Source organism: Podarcis melisellensis, assembly GCF_964234715.1.
Source record: "Podarcis melisellensis genome assembly, chromosome: 14".
Taxonomy (NCBI): Eukaryota; Metazoa; Chordata; class Lepidosauria; order Squamata; family Lacertidae; genus Podarcis; species Podarcis melisellensis.
This window is the reverse complement of record NC_138546.1, coordinates 22,000,436-22,012,451: the sequence shown is the minus strand read 5'-3', so window position 1 is coordinate 22,012,451 and position 12,016 is coordinate 22,000,436. Positions and strand designations below refer to the sequence as shown.

General features: G+C 45.2%; 1 protein-coding gene across 1 annotated transcript in view; it reads right to left on the bottom strand.

The window, feature by feature from the left end:
- Nucleotides 1–385: 385 nt before the first annotated feature.
- LMF1 (lipase maturation factor 1) overlaps nt 386–12,016 on the bottom strand; it is a 150,481-nt gene continuing 138,850 nt past the window's right edge. Inside the window, exons 10-11 of the mRNA XM_081887507.1 lie at nt 7,319–7,431; nt 386–688 (exon numbers count right to left, since the gene is read on the bottom strand). Of these exons, the coding sequence (XP_081743633.1) occupies nt 511–688; nt 7,319–7,431 (291 nt within the window). The 3' untranslated portion in view covers nt 386–510. The remainder of the gene's footprint in view (nt 689–7,318; nt 7,432–12,016) is intronic.

Here is a 12,016-nt window from a genome sequence, read left to right as displayed (position 1 = left end):
TTGAAACCCTTAGGCTGAAGGGTAATAATTTGTAAATAAATAATAATAATAATAATAATAATAATAATAATAATAATAATAATAATAATAATGTGCTTGCTGTAAAAGCCCATCCATTGCTGTGCCCACTTGCCTCTGGCAAAGGCATCTGATTGGCCCCTGTGGGAACAAGATGCTGGACTAGATGGGCCACTGGCCTGATCCTGCAGGGTTTATCTTATCGTCTTAAGTTTTATGTTATGACTCATAATTTGACACTGAGTGCCTACCATTTGGCTAACCAAATGGGCTAACAACACTAAAATCTAGTTGGTTATATAATTAGAAAATTAAAGAAATCCAAGCAAGCAAGGCTGCAAGAATAAGAGGCAGAGATACATCTGTCTACAGTGCCTTATCCATTTTACTGTAAAATGCTGAACATGAGAAAAAGGCAGACGTAACATTTTTAAAAGTAAGTAGGGTTTTCAAAGTCAATGGTTCTTGGTCACGGTCTCTTCATTTGTTTGCTTAACCATCTTGCTTGGGTTGGGGCCAGTTTCGAGCCTCGAAAAACTTCTTCAAGCCCTCAAGGTTGACGGGTGGGAAATAGGGCCCGATCCTCTTTCGGATCCACCACTTCCCATCTCTGGCGTGGTTACCTCCAGGGCGGCTAAACTTGTACCTGTAGTGTTCGCCCCGAACCCACCTATAAAAAGGAACAAAACGCCACAGAGTGAGGGCAGGAACCAACAAAGAATGCAAACTTGCGATTCATATTTGCAAAATGTGCCTTTTAAAATAAATAACTAGGCCCCTACCTCTTTATTTATATTAAAAGTATATATTAAAAGTAACTGCTCTTGCGTGTTAAGGTCATCAGAGGAAACCCTCCTGGATACCGTCCAATTTTTTCTTACCTGAAATCCCTAAACAAATGTTTAGGCCCCAAATATCCGAAAGATATTTCTCTGCAAACTCTCTCAGGTGTTATGATCTCTGGCCCCCTTGGTAGTTTCTCCTTCAGAGGTTTCATATATGATTTGCTTCTGTGGTTCTTAGTTGACTTAACCAATAACATTGTTAGCCTTACATGGGGTAGTAGTACTGCTTGGTTTTGAATGTGGGATTTGTTTTGTATTTTTTAGACGGGGTTCCTTTTTTGTCAGGATCTGTACACTGCTCAGAGAGTTCTGCTGAAGTATGAAGCAGTGTATAAATTAAATGAGCAGGTAAGTCTAATAGCTGTAGTTCCCAATGGCTGTGGCTGATGGGAGTTGTAGTCCACAATGGCCATGAGCGTTCAAGCCCAAAACATCTGGAGGGCACCCGGTTGGTGAAGGCTGCCCTCACATGAGCATCTATTTCATTCTCCAAAACAAGAGAACAGCTGGCAAGGAGAGGGTGAAGGGCCAGCTTATTTGAACCTGGAACCTCAACAGAAGGAATGTCCATGTGTTCCTTAAGCCGTAGTGTGGGGATCTGCTGGAATGACTACTTGGGAGGCTTACAATGCATGAGAGAGAGAGAGAGAGAGAGAGAGAGAGAGAGAGAGAGAGAGAGAGAGAGAGAAGGAATATATCCATAAGAGAAATGAACTGGCCCATATGGAAAAGAGCATTTGGGGAGAGATACAAGCAATGCGCTGTGGGACGCGGGTGGCGCTGTGGGTTAAACCACAAAGTCTAGGACTTGCTGATCAGAAGGTTGGCGGTTTGAATCCCTGTGACGGGGTGAGCTCCTGTTGCTTGGTCCCTGCTGCTGCCAACCTAGCAGTTTGAAAGCACACCAAAAAGTTCAAGTATATAAATAGGTACCACTCCAGCAGGAAGGTAAACGCCGTTTCGGGTTCGCCAGAAGCGGCAGAGTCGGCCATGACTGGACCTAATGGTCAGGGGTCCCTTTACCTTTACCTTTACAAGCAATGCGGGAGTTGGAGAAGAATGGGGAAAGAAACCATTGTGGGGTGAGGCTGCCTTCTCCCTGCTTACTATCCGAAAGCACACTCTGACAAGTCTGTGCCGAGCAGGCCAGTGCTTCGGAGACGCCACCACACCATGTTGCTTTGCTGGAGAAGTTAATAAAATAACCCACCTTATAAACATGTCAGCATCACATCAGTGCTCATTGGGAACGTCCTCGCTTCGCTACTCAAATACAAAAACAGCCACTGAGTTGGGCAGGAAGGTGAAGCAGCTGCCTTTCCCTCTGCTCCATCCCCTCCGCCGAACACTAACTCCTCAGGGATGTTATACAGCTGTAGCTAAGGAGTCCCTGAGGCTAAATAACAAGAACCCTTTACACATTCGCAACACCTTGCTAAGCCTTGAGCGAATGGACCCTTGTTTAGTAAGGCAAAAAACCATTTTTGCAAAGGAGATATATACACGCAAATCATTTTATTTTTTTAATGGTGGTGTTGCACATCGCCTTTCAAGTCCTCTGCTAGCTGCTGGGGTGTCATGGAATGTTCACAAACATTCCAACTTCTCTGGGCAAAAGCACCAGCAGTGTTTGGCATGCAGTGTTGACAAACAGCGCAGATCTGGAGGAGAAGTGGAAGGTCAGTCTGGGCAGGAGGGAGAATAGAAGGAGAAAAGCAAAGGGTGCAAAATGATATGCAGGATCCCTGGGCCGGCAGGAATTGTGCAAAGTTGGATGGTGACGAGGAAGAGGAAGGAGGAGCCAGAGGGACGTTTGCTAAGGAAGTGCAGGAAGGAGGTTATGAAGCTGAGACTTGACAAAATGGTCAGTGCTTGGTAGGGGGTAATGGTCCACCACCAAATCACAGGGAAAGGAAGTCTGTTGTGAGCAGTCTGTTGGGAGGAAGTGAGTAGACAGGCAAAGGAGCTGTTCAATATGAGGAAACGTGGGCTGTGCATGTGTGCATATTAGGAGAAATTTGCTGATGGATTTTCATAAGGACTTTTAAAAACAAACCATTTGGAAACTGATGTGGAAATGTGGGGAACTGAACTTAAGACTGGAAATAGGATAAAGTGAGAGAAACTGAAATTATCAAATACGCCTATCCATACTTAACAACTGGTGACCAGCAGCCTCCATTGGCTGCAAGATCCCGGGTGTGTGTGTGTGTGTGTGTCAGACAATGTGTTTGCAAGCTTCTCCCCTGCACAGCCCTGGGGCACATGCCTCCTCTTCACAGACACTCTGCATGGTACCTTTTCATGTTCAGTCCCTGCTCCCCAGTTTTGCCTTGGGATTGCCACTCAATCTATTGATGGTAGTTTTGCTGCTGAAAGCTTCTGCTGCTCTCTAATTGAGTTTGTTCTATAGATTATTCTGGGGCTTTGTTCTAGTTTCTGATTTAATTCATATATAATTCATATATAATTATATGTATATAATTACAAGTGCCAGAGCGCATGGAAACGCTGTTTACCTTCCCACTGCAGCAGTACCTATTTATCTACTTGCACTAGTGTGCTTTCGAACTGCTAGGTTGGCAGAAGCTGAGCAATGGGAGCTCACTCCATCGTATGGATTTGAACTGCTGACCTTCTGATCAGCAAGCCCAAGAGGCTCAGTGATTCAGACCACAGGGCCACCCGTGCCCCTGGATATATAAATATATATTTCACATCTTTATAGAATCATAAATATGTAGAGTTAGAAGGGATCACAAGGGTCATCTAGTCCAACCCCCTGCAATGCAGGACTCTTTTGCACATTGTAGGGCTTGAACCCTGAGATTCTCATGCTCTACCAGTTGAACTATCCCACTCTCTAGGTGGCTAACAAAAGTAACAAATAAATGTATAACAAAGAACGGAACTGGAAAGTTGGAGTAGAGTATCTTACGAAACTACAACCCACTTCAATAGAAGACAATGTAATAAAATAAAAAGCAGCACATTTAAGAGTCAAGGATACTTCCCCTCTTCATCCCCCTTCCCTCTTGCCAAAGCACATCCTGAAATGAAACTTTTATGCCATGCTTTTATGCCTTTAAAAATTTTTTTAAGTCGCTTGGAGACTCCTTATTTGTCAAGCAACCATTAAAGTGACTGACTGAAGTCTCTACTTAGCTGTCCCTGACAAATCTGTATTCCAAGCCAATAACCTGCTTCTCTTGCAGCTGCTTTTTTTAAAGAGGAACAGTAGTTCTCTTCTCTTCCCCCTGTCAACACGCATGTGCGTGTGTGCACGCGCGCGCGCACACACACTCCTTCCAAACCCAGGGACTGAAGTGTTAGTCCCACCGTGTTTACTTTTCAGAAGCACAATATTTCCTGCTAATAATTAAAGCATTACTGCCTCTTGACATTTCCCAGGTCCGGCCAGCTTTGCAAGCCAGGCAGGCTGCTTCGTGGGATGCTATGGTTTCAGCCACTGTGCTGCTCCCTGCCTGGGGAACACCCCCACCCAAATTCCCAAGTGAGAAAACACAGCCATCTTATGGAGCATCCTAGCTTTCTGGAAAACCGATGAGCTTTTGGTGACATCTTTTCCCATTCAACTCACTTTATTGCTGGTTTGGCAATTTGCTCTTGGTGACACAAGGTGTGTTTTCAGCTGCTCCTAAATCCCACTGATTGGATTTCACTGCTGAAACTGGGATGATGGTGGTGTTTAGTGGAAGAGCATCTGCTCTGCATGTAGTATGTCCTCGCTTGGGAGAGACTCCCTTCCTGAAACTTTGTAGAGTTAGATGGGTGAATGGTTTGACTCAGCAGAAGGCAGCTTCTCTTAGTTCTATATTCAAAATCATGAGGACTGGAATCTTGCTTTATTTCCATTGACACAGCCATAGAGCATCAGCGGTAGAGCATCTGCATTGCATGCAGAAGCCCCCAGGTTCAATCACTTTTAATCTCCGGGTAGGACTGAGAGATATGGGGCACGGGTGGTGCTGTGGGTTAAACCACAGAGCCTAGGACTTGCTGATCAGGAGGTCGGCAGTTCAAATTCCCGCGATGGGGTGAGCTCCAGTTGCTCTGACCCAGCTCCTGCCAACCTAGCAGTTCGAAAGCACATAGATAAACGTGCAGTACCTACTGCTCCAGTGGGAAGGTAAACAGCGTTTCCGTGCACTGCTCTGGTTTGCCAGAAGCGGCTTTGTCATGCTGGCCACATGACCCGGAAGCTATATGCCAGCTCCCTCAGCCAATAAAGCGAGATGAACGCCACAACCCCAGAGTCGGTCACGACTGGACCTAATGGTCAGGGGTCCCTTTACCTTTACCTAGGACTGGGAGATACTCCCTGTTTGAAATCCAGGAGAACCACTGCCAGTCAGTGTAGACAATACTGAGCAAGATGAACCAGTGGTGTTAGCTGCTAGAAGGCAGCTTCCTTGGTTCTTATTTCTGCCATGCCTCGAATCCTGCATTCAGAAAGGCCCGGCTGGAGAAGGGCAGGCCACAGCTCCCCACTTCGCCTTGCCAAGGCCTAAGCGCCATTTGTTTCCACATCAACATTCCGCAATTTCCTTCTCAAGCCCGGGAGCAGCTGTGCGGCTGAGATGCAACCAGCTATCTGCCTGCGATGACATCTCCCAACTGTGAAAGTGTTAAAAATTAGCAGCAATATTTGAGCTGTTATGGCCAGGGTCTAAATCTTCCAGACAGCTGTAATTAGTTGCAGAGGCTGCAGCTGTCCCTCTGGAACAGATGAGATGGTTTTGGAGGGGAAACCCAAGCACACAATCTCTCTTTCTCATACATACACACACACACACACACAACTGGCAAGACTGCGAAAATGTCACCCTACTTTCAATGTTAGGCTCTCTTACAGAAATGACAAATTGAGGGGGTCCATGGGAAGTATCGACGCTCATGGTACAATGACGCTGAAATGTCACTCTGTCCGACACGGAATGGTCATTGTCAAGAGACATTGAACTGCAGGAGGGCAATGCATGCCTGGAAATGCAAGTCTTTAGAACTTGCCAGTGGAGCAGATCGATTGCAGTATGTTCAAACGCATGACACACCAGGCGATAGGCTTACCATATTCTGCTCATGTGGCTGACCACTGAGCTGTGGCCCCCCTCGATTCTCATGGGTGGGGGAGACCTCGAGGAAAAGTTGGTGCTAACCGCTGCCCTCCTTACGATTCCGCTGGGATTTGTTTCCAAGCAAGCAAATTTAGGTTTGGGGCACAAGGAGAGCAGGCTGTTGACTTTCAAGCTAATGTTCTGTGACACTGGAAAAACCAGTACCAATCTCTTTCCTAATTGAAATCTAATTGTCCTTTCTCACTTAAGCAAAACCACATTCATGTGGCTGCAACCGCCTCCTGCAACAGCGAGCTAAATCACTTCTTAATTTTCTTAGCTGAAACCTCCAGCATTTCAGATTTATGGTGGCTAAATATTTTACAAACCATTGGCTGGGCCCTGATATTTCGCGTGCGGACATTTTGCAAACTTCACTTTGCTTGAAGTCAAGTTTCACACTCAATTAGGTTGCTCCCAACTCCACAATGGCGTCATTAAAAATAATAAAAAAATAGTAATAACCAAGTCACCTGCTTTTCATTCCATATTTATCACACTGGCTGCAACAACAACTACCCCTCCCCCCTCGCAAGTGTAACATAAAAAAGGCCAAACAACCCCCTGCCTCCTTTTCTCTAAAGCTTTTCATTTTGAAGGCATTAACTCACTTGGAAATTCCTTTAGCTAGTGGGAGAAGTGCTGACCCAAACAGACAATGGGAAGGTGTTCCCCCCCAATCAGTTTGCCCCCAACTACAAACTATGTTATCCATTTCCATTATTTTTCTATCCCTTTGAGAAAGGGTGAAAAAATTGTACCCATGGGGTCAGTTTCCATTGGAACGTATCTCTGTTCATGAGGTAACCAGGCCAATGGCCCCTCCCTCAAACTGGTCAGGGGTGGGGATGTGTATTTTGACTGAGCACCGCTGGATAGCTCAGTCGGATAGAGCATGGTGCTGATAACACCAAGGTTGCAGGTTCAATCTTCATATGGGACAGCTGCATATTCCTACATTGCAGGGGGTTGGACTAGATGATTCTCAGGGTCCCTTCCAACTTCCAATAGAATAGGGTCCCTTCCAATAGAATCCTATTCCAACAGGGTCCCTTCCAATAGAATCCTATTGTCTCTATGTCTATATTTTCAAACTCTGAGCGTGACAACACACTGCCTCTTTTAATGATGTATGAGGATCCAAAGGCCCATCTAGTCCAACCTCCTGTTCACAGGAGGCCAACCAGATGCCCCAAAGGGAAGTCAGTAAGCAGGATCCCTTATTATTCACAACAATCAGTGCCATGCTACTTGCAGGGTGGGAGTGGCCAACAATAATCCTATATCATCACTGAATTTCCCGTGGGTTAGGCTTACCTTGGTGGGGATTTGCCCTGGAACGGATTGAAGGCTATCAGAGATAAAACTTCCTTCTCGTTGGCCAAAAGCTTTCCGGCTAAGTGGATTATCCATTCGTTTTGTTCGTAAGTCTTGAAAAAGAACACATGGGAGAGGAAGAGGATGAACATAAGGAGGAGGAGGAGGATATTAAGTGGTCTATCTGTCTGTCCATCTGTTCTCTATGCATTTAGACACCTCTTGGGATATTGTTGCCCAATTTGGCATAACAGTACCTGAGATGGAGGAGTGGGTCTTCAGCTATGTTAAAATACCACTGGACACCACTGTGAATCAACATGGCGGACCAAACCATTACTCAATCTGGCATGACAGTGCACAAGATAGAGGAGCAGGTTTTGGTCTACATTGGGGTACCACTGGACACCATTTGGAATCAAGACGGTGGGCTTTCCCACATGGCACTGATTTATTTTTGGCAGGGGGCGTTCTTGGAATTCTTGAACTAACAACAACAACAGATTATCAGAACTGTCTAGAAGGCTTGTAAATTGCTGCAATAAGATAATTAAATAAGCCATGTGCATGTGCAGAACAGCCTTTGCCAATCTGGTGCTCCTGGGTGGGTGACTTTGCAGAAGCCCCAAACCTCAGGACATAAATACAGAAAACACCTCCTTCACTATCAAATAAACATGGCTAGCCTCTTCACATCGAGGATTGAGGAGCCAGAAGCAATAGTTGATTTGCCATATTTTGAGGGAATAACAGGGAATAATAACGTCATACTACTGTTTTACTGGTTTGATGTATTTTATTTTCAATGATATTGAGTACTGTTTTTATCCTGTACGCCATTTGCGAGATAAAAAAAATATGTTTGCAGTCACCATTAGTCCTACACAGAGCAGACCCACCGATAATAATGGGCATGACTAACTTAGATCTATTCACTGCAGTGGGTTTACTACAAGCTAGTTGGATATAACCCAGCAAGTAATTTATAAATGTTTTCAATAAATAAATGAACAAACAAACGAAACCAAGTCAGGATTCAAACCGAGATGTTCACAGTTCTATTCTGAGACTCTACCCTGCGTTGAGCCCTGCATCCCACTGAACAAAGGCAAAACTGAAACATGTAGGGCTCAGTGAGTGGGTAAAAAATAGAATATAGCACTGCAAATTGTACCTGGAAAGCTCTCCAGACCTCCTAATGAGTTTCAGGCACTGTAAATAATAAGGGATCCTCCTACCCCCAGGTTTGGTTTCTGCGTTGCCTGGTCCTCTGCAGGCGAATTTTATACTAAGCAAGCAGCAGGGGACAGTGTAGGAAAACAAAATTCAGCCATCCTATCTGCATGACCATGCCGAAGTTCAGAGGGTTACTCAGCGTTTTGGGGCTATATACCAGTTAAATATTTGTGACTCCTCTCCTCTGGGATAGGAGGATCTCGGGTGGATAGGATAACATTGGGTTCTGACAGCCACTGAAGCTCTTATTGGAATAGTTTGGGAGAAGCCTCTTTCAAAACAGCTCTGATGACCTTTTCCATTTAAAACGGGACTCTGTGCCTCGGTCCCAAACTTTATTATGAGTTCTTATTGATATGCTTCAGGAATTATTACCCTGACTTAGGGGAAGGGCTGTAGCTCAGTGGCAGAGCGTCTGGTCCCTGGTTCAATCCCTGACAACATCTCCAACTAAGGCTGGGAGAGACCCCGTTGCCTTTGCATCCGGTCCCTCCTACATGTGGCCCCTGGAAAGCTGCCCAGGTGGGAATGCGGCCCTTGGTCTGGAAATAGGGTATACACTGGGAGGCACAAGAAGGAACCTCAAAGGTTTTTGCCATCTTGCTTCTGGGGAGTCAGATAACAGAACTTTCTTGAGGCTGCACCAGCCTTCCTGCATCTGGTGCCCTCCAGCTGTTTGGGACTACAAATCCTATCAGCCTTAGCCAGCAAAGAATCTGGGAAGTTTCCAGAGGTTGTGCCACCCTTTATTTATTTAAACCCCACGAGTAACCTGGATGGTTCCCAACAGGTGGCTTACTCCAGAAGCCACAGGCAAGTCTCCTTTAAGTGTTCCTGAGCTCAACTCATTGTCCCTGGGTTAGAGGGGAAACTTTGAAATATTAATGCAGAGATACTGGCTTTTAAAAGCCACTATCAGCATTATCAAAGGCTATTGGTCTTCATTGTCTGAGTACTATGAGTGGGCTTAGCTATTGTCCAGAACAAAGGAGGCATGGAGTCCCTGCTGTACAGCAGTTTTGCAATCTGAACAGGATAAGAAAATCCTTACCCTATAACTCTGCATACTTCAAAAGCTCTCTCTCTGCATGCACATTTCTTTATTAAGAAGTTTTAAGGTGATGCTTGCTGGCTTTGAGTCATTGTCCTTCCAAGGACAAACTTAGCTCAAGACACACCCTGTGTTTGCAATAAATTCAGTGTATCCCCTCCTAATCTACATGTCTGACGTTTGTGAACTCTGCTTTAACAGCTCCATTCTTTTCAATGGGGATTGCAGAGGAGAGCTTCCTTGTGGATTTCTCTGTGGGCATCTCTCCAGGATAAAGCAGGATTTAAAAGCAAACAAGCCCCACAGCAACTTAGGCCAGTATTATTCCAAACAGAAGCACCCCTGGCTGGAAGATGGTACAAACACATTGCCTTATAAGCAGCCACTGGGATAGTCATTACATCATATGAAATGTATCAATTACATAACGAAAGGTGCTCATGGCTCCAATGCTTCTATTCATAGAGGAGGCATCCCACTGCCTCTCTGCATGATGCTTTGGCCTTCCTCCTTTCTCACAAGGAAGCACTCCCAGAAAAAACAACTGATAAGATGGACACAACAGACTGACAACATAGGAAGCTGCCTTCTACTGAGTCATTGGTCTACCAAGCTCAATATTGTCTACACTGAATGGCAGTGGCTCTCCAGAATTTCAGACAGCAGTCTCTCCCAGTCCTGGATGCCATTGCGGATTGGACCTGGGGGGTCTTCTGGATGCAAGACAGATGCTCTATAACTCAGCTATGGCCCAATCCCCAGGTCAGCTACCTTTGGCCTCAAAGGACAGGCCTCTTCTTGGGGTACAAGCATGTCACAAACCTCCAATTTTAATTCAGGATCAAAAGCATATTATAGTTATTAGAAGAATAATTGGGGGGGGGGATGTACTTTGAGGTATTTGGAAGTCACATTGATTCCTCTTCACTGTCGTGTACTCAGCATCAAGTAGCTGCCTGATTTCTTCTGCAGACAAGAGGAAGACCTGCAAGTGTGTAAGCGGACTGGTCACGTCTCTGCCAGCAACAAATGAAGGACACTAATTGAGAGCTACGGCTCTCATGGGAGGCCGAGACACTCAAAACAAAGAGCGGTTTATAAGAAGGAGAGAGAGAGAAATGAAGAGAGGATATTATATTTGGCTAATAAAATTATGGTAACAGAAGCCCTTTCTTGGGAAGCAGTGTTGCGTTATATGAAATACAATTAAAAGCACTTCTGGGGCAGCAATTAAGCAACAGTCTGCTAACAAATTGCTCCTCAGGGCCGGGCATTCCAGGACAAATCCTCAAGCGTCTGAAATTTCGGATGTGCCAGCTATTCAAACATGTGAAAAGTGAAGGGTCCTCGGTCAGCCATGACAGGCTTTGGGCCTACTCCTTTCAACAGATTGTGTGCTGCTCTGGTGGAAGTCTTGTCACTCGCCTCAAAAGGGGAAACTGTTTTCAGGAAGCCTGGACAAGAGAGTGTCGTATATCAAGCAGTGATGAGGTGTAAAGAGCAACCTGTCACGAGCCACACAATGGGATGGGAAAAGATCTTCTCCATCCACCTCCCGGCCCTGTTTGGCTTTCAGCAGCTTGTCAAGTATTGGGTTGCCTCAGGTGTTCCAGCTGGCCCCATTCAGCAGCCCACAGTACCAGTGCCATCAACCTTGAAAGTTATTCTGCAGGCTGGGATGATAATAAAGGCCTGTTGAAAATATAAAAGGGTGTCATGGGGATATGAACACCCAAAATAGTCCTATAGGACAGGACTTCCCAAACTGTTGTCCCCGGACCAACAGTGGTCTTTGAGCTTCATTCAGGCGGTCCATGCCATGCCTGTGGATTAAGCATTCATCTTGATCTTTAACTGTGTTTGATTTCTTACTTATTGTACTTTAATGTATTTACGATTGGAGTTACAGGAACCACCCCACAAAATCTGGCAACGATACCTTAAAAGTTGTCCAAATACAACTTTCCAAAATATAGAGCAGAAGAAAAAAGAAGATGGGTCTCAGTCCCACTGGTTTTGATAGTTCTTTTAATTTCCAAGCCCATTTTGATTTGGGGGCCCAAAAATAAGCTCTAGCGATTCAGGTAGCTGCTTTTGAGATGAAAAGGGAAGCTGTCAAATTGTGCTGCATCTATGGCTTTCTTCCTGAGTAGGGCATATTATTACAGAGTCTGGAGAAAGCATTGCATAGTGTGCGCATGTAACTGTGTCACTGAGCATGATCCCAAGTGAGCCTTGCATGTGGCTTTCTAGCATTTACATCCCTGAGTTCCTGCTTGTTATTTTAGTAAGTGAGAAGACTCTGCAGGTTAAAGCATCAGGGCCATTCTCCCTTCTTCAACTGCTGCTTGGCTTTTAGTTTAATGCCCTTGAACCTTCTGGTTTTTTGAGCACCAAAACAGAGCGCAACA